Source organism: Elgaria multicarinata, chromosome 3 (assembly GCF_023053635.1).
Source record: "Elgaria multicarinata webbii isolate HBS135686 ecotype San Diego chromosome 3, rElgMul1.1.pri, whole genome shotgun sequence".
NCBI lineage: Eukaryota > Metazoa > Chordata > Lepidosauria > Squamata > Anguidae > Elgaria > Elgaria multicarinata.
Window position 1 is genome coordinate 52002213 of NC_086173.1, and position 11984 is coordinate 52014196.

Sequence of the window (11984 nt, forward strand, 5' to 3'; positions counted from 1 at the left end):
GTTTATGATTTTGAGCGGAACTCAGGGCTGAATAAAAAGAAATTACATCGATTTGTGTAAATGTCACCAAAAATTACCAGGCTATCCTAAATCACATGACTGCAGGGAATCCATTTCCTCTCCTGGATTCTGAATAATATCCGCTCTGCTCTACCCTGCCTCCAGCCTCGGGGGTGTAGGACGGAAGGAACACACTTTCCCCGGAACTCCGACGACAGGGTGCAGTTTTGCAGCCGGACTCCTTAGAGATGCAACCAGCGCACCTGAAAATGGCGGCGTCCGCACTGCGCTGGCTCTGGCGAACGCCGTTGTACCGGCTACTCCCTTCAGAGGCACCTGGCAGGTTCCTAGGTCGAGCTGTCGCCTCCGCTCCCCCGGTCTATAATTCTGAATTCCGTAGCGAATACAGCTTGGACAAACTCTATCCGTCGTCACAAAAAGGAACCGACACAACAAAGGTTGGAGTCTGAAGAGAGGTGCTGGGGCTGGAAGGGGCATAGAGATATAAAAAACAGGCGCATTCCCTGAATTTCCTGTTTCAGTTGTTTTCCCCCACCCCAGGTCGGGAAGTGAGAGGTACCCATAAAAATCAGTGGAGAAATCCGAGATTTTTTAAAAATACATCTGCGATTTAGCAGTGCCCCTCCGCCCCTCCAAAAGGCACCAGCAAGGATAGCGAGTAACTGCTGTTTCCAACTCAAGTCTTACTCTGTATGTGTGATGCTGGCGAGGATACTTTTTATATGCTACTGTAAGGCATAACACGCCTACCTGCAAGTTCGTTCACCACTTCTGTGTGCAATTGAACGCTGCACTAGGACTGGAGGGGGTCTGAGGAGTCAATGTTGTAAGCTGCCTTGTGAGGACTTCTGCCCTGAAAGGTGGCTAAGAAATGTTTTTAATAGACAAATGAAATAAATTTAAGTAGATTAACTTCTTCTGGACTCTAGGGATATTTTGTACAAGTGATCTTTGGCTGGAGGTCCATACCATGCCTTATTAAAAATGGATTTTTTTAGCTGCTGTGATCAACTCTTTAAGCACAGCCCCCAGCCCCCGGGCAGCCTACATTAATGGTATCATACATATTGACTACAATGTAGGGACATTGTGTATTCCATTATCAGCTGATTTTCAACTTGCAATATGGGGATAGTAGCACAGGACATTATAATAGGATTATTGTATTCCCCCCCCCCCCCCAACCTCTAATAAGGGATGTAATACTGTTTTACATTGCAGGGTTGTTTTAAACTATTCTCAGCAACATTCAGAATGAATTACATTTCTCTCTCCCAGCTGCAGCCACTTTCAATCTGCCTTATGTGCATAATGGACTGCATATGCATTAGAATTTGCATCAGTTGCTCTATTTTTAAAAACGTTGGGGTGAGGAATTGTTTCACACAAAATTAGTCCTTTCTTTGATGCTACAAGTTGTAGTGGAAATGCTGGGCTTGAATCGTAGTTACATTGAAATAAGTTCTCCACTGGTTTCTCTCAATAGCTCTCTCTTCAGCCCTAACAACATTAAAAAATACCTCCTGAATGTGAATTGGAAAATGACATATCTAGACAATGTGATCATGCTCTCTTAATTTTTCAAAACTCTGTAAGTAGGAGGAGGTAGAGGAGCAGTGAAGAATGGAGGGGTACAACTGTTGTATAGCAAGACTATCTTGGTCAAAGAGATGGGACTTGAGAGCAGAAGAGTCTTGCATATATGCATGTGGAATAGTAGAAAGAAAAGGCGGTGTTGAAGAGATCATTCCTTCAAGACTGAATATGCAGCAATACTGCATGTTGAATTTGCATCGAGTTCCTTCTTTTTGAAGGTGATGAACTTGTTTTGTGAATGACTTGATAATTGTGGTTAAAATTTATTGCTATTAGTTACTTGAAGGCTTTCCAGAATCTGATGATCCACATCTCAACAAGCCAAGTCATATGGGGAGTAATACCATGGTGATTTCACCACACTGGCCCTGTTCAGATGCTAAGCCACGGTGGGTAAGCATTTTGAACTAAATATTATGGCATAGTGTGTCATATGAACCATGATATAGCATGCCATGTGAACCATTCCTAACCATGGTGGTTATATGACCACAGTTTAAACATGCTTACTAACCATTTTCTGCAAAAGGGTTAGCGGCCTTACAATGGCTTAGCATTTTGTCTTCTGAACAGGCCCGCTGAAAAATTGTCTATGTGAGATGATTCTAAGAAGTCAAAGATGAGGGAAACAAAATAACTTAGGGTGTAATCCTATGCATATTTAGACAGAAAAATGTCCTACAATTCTTAACTGGCTGGGGAATCTGGGAGTTTTAGGACTTTTTTATTTTGTCTAAACATGCATAGGATTACACCCTTAAGTGCTTAAGAACCTAGGTGGTACAAAGCAAAATTTCAAATCATCAGTTCTGTCTGTGGTATTACAATTAAAAATATATTAGACTGCTGTGGTTTGTTTTTTAATATTCTGTTTATAAACTAATTATTACAGAGTTTTTGGTGAAGTACTACGTTGCAGTGTTCACCTATTTGCATCTCTGTGTTACAGGATAGGGCAAACCAGACTGCTGCTGACATTCCTATTGGTGAGTGCAAAATATAAGACAAGTGTCTTCCCTTTCTCTAAAGTGATTATCCCAAGCATTTTATTAATTTTATTTGCCTGTAAATGTGCAGTCCTTTGCAGACTTACATGGAATGAAATACTATTGAACTTAATGGAATTTACTTCCAACTAAATAGGTGTGTGTGCTATAAATCAGGGTGCAATCTTTTGCAGCTTATGTGGGAGTAAGTCCCAGTGCATACAATTGGACTTACATCTGTGCGTAGGGTTGCACTGTTAAAACAGTTCTTTAAGCAGGGGGTTGAGTTGATGGCACAGAAACTGCCGAAAACCAAAATAGCAAACCATTAACAAAATATTGGTTTGTAGTGCATGGGTTGCTGGCAAAATGTATTTTCATCTCAGTTAGGAAATTATTGCTATTATTTAAAGTAATAGTAACATATTTCAGTAGCCAGCCTCATATAGAGAGATATTTAGGATTCACATCTTAGAAAAGAAACCAGTGGTGCAAAGTTCCTTTTATTTTATCATCTTGACAATTTATATGCTTTTTAAAAATGCTCTAGCATAGTATTTATTGCATTTTGAAAAATGGAAAGGGATATATATGAAAGAAAGAAAGCAGTGGTCACAATTCTATGCATCCTTACTTACAAGTAAACCTCACTGAACTCTGTGGAAAATACTTTGAGTAACAATACATAGGATTCAGCTGAGCGTTTATTTTTCATTTTAAAACCGATTAAACGTAAAACAGACGAGACTGATGAAAATTTCCTGTTTCTAGTTTTCTACCTCTTGTTGAGGTTGTAGATTGGCCTAAAAAGTGTTATGATCACATAAAATCAACACAAGCATGTTCTGTCTGGCCTTAAATATTTGGACAGGCTGCCGCTACTGAATAATAAAAGCACTGCATTGTATTAATGTTTCAGCAAATGCAGGATAACTATTTCATGACTATCAGAATGTTCCCAGGAAGTCTTTTATGGGAGTTACCTTCCTATTTCAACAGGTCATTCCAAGCATGGCCTTCCAGACACACCCATAGCTCTTTCTATAAAATGTCTATTCACAGTTTCTTTTTTGGATTTCTAGCTCGTTTGTCCATATCTTATTCCCGGAGTAGTGGCCCAGGAGGCCAGAATGTTAATAAAGGTATGGAAATTATCAAATCAGATATGAAAAATTGTAAATTCATTCCAATCCTGTGAATATTTATTTATGAGAAAGCACTGAACATATTTCTGAGTGTACCTAAGGCCAAGCTGCATTTTTTCCTGTTAACTTCAGTGATGCCAGTTGACATATAAAGTTAATATTTGTCCTTCTAAAATTGAGGACAAAAGGTGCAATCCTATGCATGTTTAGACAGAAAAGTTTAGACGTGGCTGGCTTGGGAATGCTGGGATATGATCTTCAACATAATAATCTCTTACGACTTTAACAAGTACTGAAAGGAGGTCAGTGATGTTTCTCTCTCCTGCATTTTGTTATATTTAAGGTGAAATTACCCCAGTAAGTAAAATGTTGACAAACTTTAAGCATATTAACCTAAATGACTTTGGCACTACAGTGAAGCCTGTATGTACAAATTAGAACTGAGCATTTAAAAAAAGATCTAATCCCAGTCAATGGGCAGAATCCAACTGGATGCTTATACCCCTGCCAATTCATTTCTGCCCATTGATTCCCTTCTGCGAGCAGTGGGTCTTGCCAGTTCTGATGCACATGGGACCCACTGCTTATGCAAGAGAGATTTAGTTCTTCCTAAGGGAAGCCCTGAAACAAGCTGAAATGTTATTTCTGGAAGGAGGCAGATTGGCGGAGCTCCCTTATGTGAGCACCGCTGACCTGCGCCCTTCTAGAAATAAGTATTTTTGTTCACTTCGTATTGTCCCAAAAGTGTTAAATCGGTATTGCACAAGTGGTGTGGGCTGCTTGTGAAACGGGAATTAGCAGGGCATAAGAGAAATGCCAGGGTACAAGCACCCTGTTGGATTATGTTCCATGTTTACACAGATAATTTTTTTTAATACTATTTTTAGTATTTGTCCTTACTTTTCAAGTAAGGACAAATACAATAAACACACAGAGAGTAAAAGAAAACACTCAACAACAATATAAATCTTCCCACAGCACCACTATAAAAAAGCATGGGTGTTCATTCCTTCAATAAGCACTTAGTACAGAAAAAGATGCAGGTTAGGTTAGAACCTCTGACCAAAAGGATTCCTGAGTCATTGGGGGTCTAGGTTCGCTAGGATTCACATTAATAAATGTGAAAAAGTCCAGCCAGTTTTCCACAAATGTGTCTGATGTTATTTCTCCTCTTGCTAACCTGCTATGTTGTGTCAATTTATCATTTAAAGCTAGTTTCCAAATCTTATCAAACCAGCGTTGATGGTCAAAAGGTCTGTCGCTTTTCCAGAATTGGGCAATTTCCCATCTGGCTGCAACCAGCAAATGGGTGATCAAGGCTTTGGGAATAATGTTTCTATTGGCATTCCTAAAAATAGAAAGTAGAGCCAGTGCTGGATCAGTTTCTACTTCAACATGAATAATGTTTGTAATGGTTTGGAAAACCCTTGACCTACACAGATAATTTTGAAAACGTGTGTTTCTTGAAGAAATGTTCTGTGCCCAGCAAACAGTTCAAAATAATATTTTCCAATTTCATGGGTTTGAAAATCTTATTTTAGCAATAATGCCAAAAGTTGTTGTTGTTGTTGTTTTTTAACCTTTTCACCTGCTCAGGAAATTCTACTGGTGAAATGAGGGAGCTGCTATGCTGCTTAGGATGACAAGAGCTGTTTCTGGAAATGAAATGCCCTGCAAAGTGCAAACTTAGAGAGCAAAACCTGGGGTGCCTGGTAGCAAGATGAGCTAGTGGTGGGAGGCAGTGCCTTTAGCAATTTGGAAGCACAAAGTTACAACTTGTGTAAGACCTGAAATCCCTTTATTGTGTCCCTGGGAGTAGTAATGTGTTTTTTTTTTGTTTCACACACAGTGAATACTAAGGCAGAAGTTCGATTCCATTTGTCATCAGCAGACTGGATCGCAGAAGACGTGCGACAGAAAATGGCAGTGATGGTAATTCTTATTATTCACCTTTCCATTTCTAGGTCCTTCATGAGCTAGTGTGGTTTTAGTGTACAAGGAAATTAGGTTGTCCTCAGGCGCCACTTGCATAATGAACAAATGCACACATGATTGTGGTCAGTATCATGTTCAGGTGCAATCCTATACTGAAGATTTGCCTACAGAGTATTATTAGGTTGCATAACACCTTGATGTAAAAAAAATGCCTTATGCCATAATAGAATCTGGATTCCCCCCCCCCCCCACAAGCACTGTGGTGGATAATGTAATCTATGGAGCAGTAGAGGTATTGAGGACCACAGGTATAGAGCACTCGGCACTGCATCCCAACCACTGACTGGTTTCCCGCCATAGCAATTGTGTCTACCCTTCCTGACTGTCTTTTTAAAAAAAAAGGGGGGGGGAAGGAAACTTACATTTCCAACATAGGAAAGAATGCAAATGTAATAGAAGCTCCATAGTAAAAAATATTTTCTTTCCCAGCACAGGAATAAGGTCAATAGAGCTGGAGAGCTGATAGTCACCTCTGAAATGAGTCGCTACCAGATGAGGAATTTGGCAGATTGCCTGCAAAAAATCAGAGACATGATTGCCGAAGCTACTGCGAAGCCTCAAGTTCATTCCATAGAGACTGTGGAGATGATCAGAGAAAGGTATGAGTCCACTATTCAGATTACAGTTCATCTAATTAGCATCTATTTGCACCTATAGCACCCAGCTGATGCATACCAGAATGTCACCCTATGATCCTTGCTTAGAGCAAAGTGGAACCACCTGTAGAGTACAGGAGCTTCTTGTCTCCAGTTATCCAGGATGCATCACAAAATCATACTGGTAATGTAGTAAAAGGCCCAGAAGGTCTTCAACTAACCAGGAAAGCATCCACGTTCTTCATTTTGTTTAATTACTGTTAGAGAAGCACCGGCAGTTTGTGTTTGTTGATTTAGGGTAGCACACTAAGAGGCATCTTGAAAAGTCCAACATTTAAGATATTGATGAATCTAATTTGACTTTACCAACTAAAATTAGGGATTCCTTCAGATGGCTACCACCAGGCGCAACATGTTCAATAGTTTAAATTGTATTTAAACTAAATACAGTTCGGGACCACAGCCATGAGTGGGAAAAGGACAAATATGTAACTTCTATTTTCTTCCTTAATCAGCTATTTAGCTCAGAAGATAAAGCTAGGTGATCTTAAATTGAGCCTTTGCATCTGAGGTGCAGAGTTTATTTTTATGCAGATTGTATCCGCTGGGGGCAGGGAGTTGATCATGATCAATGCAGGGGGAATTTAACTCTTTCCTGTTGTGGTCCTATATGAACTAATGGGGCGATTCTCCCCACAGGGCAAATATTATAATACTCCCCCTCCATGCCTGCTGTGATCTGCTAATTATCCACCCCATGCACTTTTTTGCATTTTAAAAACCTGCACATTAAATGCAAATTCTCCCATCTGCTGTGGCTTCATTTTGATAGAAGGAGTTGATCTATGAGTACATTCCTTGTTTGTGCAGAGCTCTTTGCACTGAAATAAATGAGGGTTTCTGTTTTGTACAGGACCTCCTTATATGTATTACAGTGCACAAGACCTCTGGGATTGGGATATATATACCTGAACTAGGGTTATTGAATTTTCCTTCTTAGAAAGGTTATCACTTTTCAAAATATTGTATTTGCATGAAATATAGTGGGTACTACTTCTTTGTGAAAGTCAAAGCTACTTTGGGCTTAGAACAGACATACCTTGGCTGTGTAATATTTTGCTGCTTCTTTGAAATGTTAATGTTATATAATGAGCATCTGGTATAAATTTGTGATAACTCGCTATACCACAACTGCCTTTTGAGGAGGGCCAATTGTGTATGCTTTTTCCTGATCAGTAGAATGGTGCCGCCACCCCCTTTCCCTCTCTTACATTGTGCTGAAAGACTCCAGAGCTATGAGCTACTTGTCTGCTTGGGATGAGATAGCAACCAACTGAGACCTCCCATCACCACGGGCAGGCAGCCTATTTTTGTTTTACATCCCTGTTGGTGCTCATAGGTAAGCATAGGTAGGTGAGCAAAGTGGCTAGGCAGGTTGGGAGAAAAGCCTCTCTTGGAATCACCAGAAATTCACACTCAAACCTCAGGCCCAAATCGAAAGAAGATATTTACTAGAGGAAAAGCAGAGTGGCTACTAGAAAATAAAGTAAAACGCTTGCTGCTGTATGGTAAACTCTTTGAGGTCACCTTGAGAGTTGCTACACACAATGGGCCTGTTCCGACAACACAAAAAGCCATGCTTAGGCCACTAACCTTTTCGCACCAAATGGTTAGTGAGTGTGTTTGAACTGTGATTATTGGCACTAATTGGAGACCAATGTGATGCAGTGGCCAGGTGACAAAGGAATAAAAGACTATATTCCATTTTTATTATATTTGAGGGGACAGGGATGACCACTCATACGGAGCGGAACTTCAGAGAAGTGGCACATAAACAGTAACAGATGGACCATCAAAGTGTTAATTAAAATGGAGGTGGCTTTAACTATCCCTTGCAAAGTGAATGTATCAAAAGGCTTCCTGTTTTATGGATCTGGAAGCCCCACAAAATAACTGTGTTATTCCAAGTAGGCTATGGATGCCAGAAATTCTGTTCAAAGATACTTGTAGCTTTAAAAAAAAACCAGTTAAGGGCAGCTCCATGTCAGAATAACAATAAAGAATAATTTGGCAGCTCCATGTCAGAATAACAATAAAGAATAATTTTACAGACATCATTATCTACCTCTCTTTTTTATTTTAGGGTGGAAAAAATGAACCGTGAACGTCTCCGACAAAAAAAACAGCACTCTTCCCTAAAGCAAAGCAGGCGTATGGACTTTGACTAAACTAACCAGAGGAGAAAACAGAGGTGGCCTGGGACACCTTCCTTGGACTGTTTTATTCCTTGGATTGGGAGGGGGGGCGTGGATTTTTATGAGTTCTTTGTGGAAAAGTAAAACCTATGCCATAAAAGCTGCTCTTTGCATTTAATGAAATAGGTATGGATGTTTTCGCTAAAACTGTTAAGGTTAACTAGTGGACTATGAAGATTCAGCAAACGCATACTGACGGCAATGGTTAGCTTTCTCATGATCAGCTATCATAAGCATGGTTTTTGTCCGCTTTTTAAGACTCTCATTTTCCACAACAAAGAACTTTACTGCTTGCCTCATGTGTGTCTTCCCTGTTCTCTTCTGTAATCTGTTCTCATCCATTTCCTACCTATTCAGCATATCCAGGTATACAGCTCTATTCCTTCATTTGCCCTCTAGTCCTAGCTGTTGGCCTAGTGCTGTTTTGTGGGCTTTTGATTATCTGCCCATGTATGCAAAGATAAACTGCTGCGTAAGACTATATTTACACAGCCAGCTTTTTCTAGAGCTGTTTGCATGTACTAGTGTGAACAAGTTACTCCTGTTGGACTTGCTGAGCCACAATCCTGTAATTTTCCAGCACCACTTTCCTCCATGTGTCCTTAGCTACAGTTGACCCCCACATCCTCCATATACAGGCAATATGGATAATGAATCTGTTCATTTCCCAATGTATCTGCTTTTCAAATCCTGCTTTTCTGGCTAACAGCAGGCTGCAAAGCCATCTGACAACTAGTACTTAGCAGTTAGATACTTTAAGGCAATGGTGACTTGGAGCAGGGAAGAGCAGAAGGCAGATTGGGATCTCCTGGTAGATCTCTGGTGACTCCCAATTGTCTTGCAACAACTAAAAAGCTTTTTCCCCCACCTTACCCCCGTCACTGAATTAGATTGCTGAAAAAGTATGTATGTATGTATGGGGGCATAAACATGAGTGGGGTTTTGTGAGCTTGGTTTTGTGATTCCTGGGCTGAGCATGTGCTCAGGAGCGCTCATGTAGCTCAACTTAATTCTTAGTGTATATCGGCACAACCTGGGCCATTGTTTTGCACCCGGGTCCGGTTGGTAGGTCTTACGGTTCTAGAAAAAAAAACCAAAGTAGATCCTGCATGCAATGAAGTCTGCCCATCCTGGCTTTAGGAGGACTATAATGGAAAATACCCCCACTCCCAGTGTGTTATGTACCATCTAGGGCCAGATAGCTCCAGATGTTTTGGTCCTTGTCAGTTGGAACCAAAACGTCTGACGCTATCTGGCACAGCTGAACAGGCTCCAGAAAGGCTCTGAAGAGCAATAATAGAAAATGCCTATTTTCTATGTCTTAAAGGCCATTCTGGCACAATTCTGAACCTGCATGAACTCCGTTTTGCACTAAGAAAAATCTGAATTCTCCAACCTGTATTAATAATGGTATGGCCATTCTGACATTAAATTGAATATGTTTTTCTAACATGGGTATTAATCCCCATATTAAAAGTAATTTGAAACGCAAGAAGCTAACTTGAAGAAAGGGTAACTTACACGGAACCAGCATCAAGTTGTTTTGCTTATTTGAATGAGACCCATTGCCCAAGTAAGGGAAAGAGCTGAGTTATATCTTCATTCCAAGGCACATATGAAACAGATCATGACTTAGAAGGAGGCCTTCAGTGGTAAAGTGAAGGAGGAATGCAGCTCTCGAATTTTTTTCAGAATAAGAGCGATGACATCTGCTGGAGTGCCAGACTTTTGGCCCTGACAAGTGAATGAAGTGATAACGGGACTTTTAAGGTTTACTACTTATAACACCTTAGCAGAGAGGAAGTTGGAAAATAATCAAGCAGAGGCTAGATGAGCTGTCCCCAACCTGGTGCCCTCTAGCTGTGTTGGACCACAATTTCCATCATCTGTCTCTGGATATACAATCTTGTGCTTGCAAATACGGGTTTGTTTGGTTTGGAGTTCTTTGTAGTGGCCATGCAAATCTTGTATCCCCATGTGTCCTTACTTGGGACCAAACTTCACTAAACTCAGCGGAGCGTGCTTCTGAATAAACATGAAGAGGGTTGGGCAGTTCCAGGCTTTACCCTACTCCCACTGGAAAAGGCAAGTAAAGCAGCTGGAAGAGCTTATGAGCAGGCAACATACTTGTCTGGAAGTATGGTGTGATGTTTAGCATGTTTTATGTTCCTGTTTAAGACACACAACATGTATACTAGAAGTGGGAATCTTCTGGTCCCCACTGCCAGAATTTTTTGCCTAGAACTCCCATCAGCCAGCAAAGCCAATGTTGAGGGATGATGGATGTTATAGGCCAAAACCTCTGGAAGGCAATAAGTGGCCTACCCCAATCTATACTGTTGAAATTAGTAAACACGAATAAGTAAACCATTGTTTTCCTAAGCCAGGGATTCAGGGTTCAAACCCAACCTATGAGCAACATTTTCCCTGCAGTTATTTTAGTAACCATACCTGTCAAGGAAATATGTATATATATAAGGTCAGGAATTAATTTTTTGGGAAAGTTGAAGGGGCAATGATGGGTCCTCACATACCTAATAAACAAAGTCATCTTCAAGACACAGTTGCTTCCCTTTTCACCCCATATCTTTGTCCTTCCCCTGCCAGGATTGGGAGAAAAGAGGTGCATGTAGATATGAGAGACTTTTGCCTAGCAACAGTTAGGTGCTCTTCTACTGCTTCTAAAGGAGTGGAAAGAGGGCAGTAGAGCAAACAAAAGATAGGAAGGTAGGGGAAGAATATCTTGCTCCTGTCTCTAATCTGGGAACATGGGTACCAGCGTTGTCTCCTACTATAGGACTAAATCTGACACAGGTGGTAAGGTGCCAAAATATAGATTAGGGTCATTGTCCCCAATGACACACATGCAATGTATTCAAAATTCAAATGAAAGTGAGAGACCAATTCCTTGATGTTTGGCAGCTGCTTTTCTGGACTGCGGCTACCCAAAGTGTGAACAAAGTATTTAAGTATAAAAATACAATGATACTATAAAACTTTAAAATACAAGAAACGATACATTAAAATATAATTCAGACGTATAAAACATTTCTAGAGCCACAGCAATAATACAAATCATGACCAATAAAACAAATTCCATTAGAAGTGGGGTTCTTAAAAACTTTTAAAAACACTGCAACTGAGGGGGATGAGCCTTGCGTCTTTTGGGGGGTAATTCCATGAGGGATTCTCCACTTCTGAAAAGTGTCTGGCAATCAGACGGATCTTAAAATGGGGGGGCAATTATTAATTCCTTTTTGAAAAGTAGGCAGCACTTATTTCCATGGAAGAAATTTACACCATGCTAAAAGTGATATCTAGACAGGCAGTCTTCAATAGATAACATTTTTCTTTGTGGATTTTGGGGAGAAGTTATATTTTTCTACCTCA

At 40.4% G+C, this 11984-nt stretch overlaps 2 protein-coding genes across 3 annotated transcripts in view; both read left to right on the forward strand.

The window, feature by feature from the left end:
* Positions 1-246: 246 nt before the first annotated feature.
* MRPL58 (mitochondrial ribosomal protein L58) lies at positions 247-9878 on the forward strand. Of its 2 annotated transcripts, XM_063120296.1 has the most exons (7): positions 247-458; positions 1894-2010; positions 2567-2603; positions 3686-3745; positions 5598-5680; positions 6173-6342; positions 8483-9878. In XM_063120296.1, exons 1-7 carry the CDS (start codon positions 249-251, stop codon positions 8565-8567), a joined length of 762 nt encoding a protein of 253 aa, XP_062976366.1. In that variant the 5' UTR covers positions 247-248; the 3' UTR covers positions 8568-9878. The 2 variants fall into 2 exon arrangements, with proteins under 2 accessions (XP_062976366.1, XP_062976367.1); XM_063120297.1 differs by lacking the exon at positions 1894-2010 and having other exon boundaries at positions 8483-9874.
* A 1484-nt stretch (positions 9879-11362) lies between these two features.
* Positions 11363-11984, forward strand: part of LOC134395341 (5-hydroxytryptamine receptor 3A-like) — an 18548-nt gene continuing 17926 nt past the window's right edge. Inside the window, exon 1 of the mRNA XM_063121502.1 lies at positions 11363-11411. Within this exon, the coding sequence (XP_062977572.1) occupies positions 11363-11411 (49 nt within the window). The remainder of the gene's footprint in view (positions 11412-11984) is intronic.

Bases quoted from the DNA above. Each gene is read 5' to 3' on its own strand.
- MRPL58 (XM_063120296.1), top strand. From the start codon at position 249: ATGCAACCAGCGCACCTGAAAATGGCGGCGTCCGCACTGCGCTGGCTC. The intron at 3,746-5,597 runs GTATGGAAATTA...TTTCACACACAG, and splicing joins AGGCCAGAATGTTAATAAAG to TGAATACTAAGGCAGAAGTT. The intron at 6,343-8,482 runs GTATGAGTCCAC...TTTTTATTTTAG, and splicing joins GTGGAGATGATCAGAGAAAG to GGTGGAAAAAATGAACCGTG.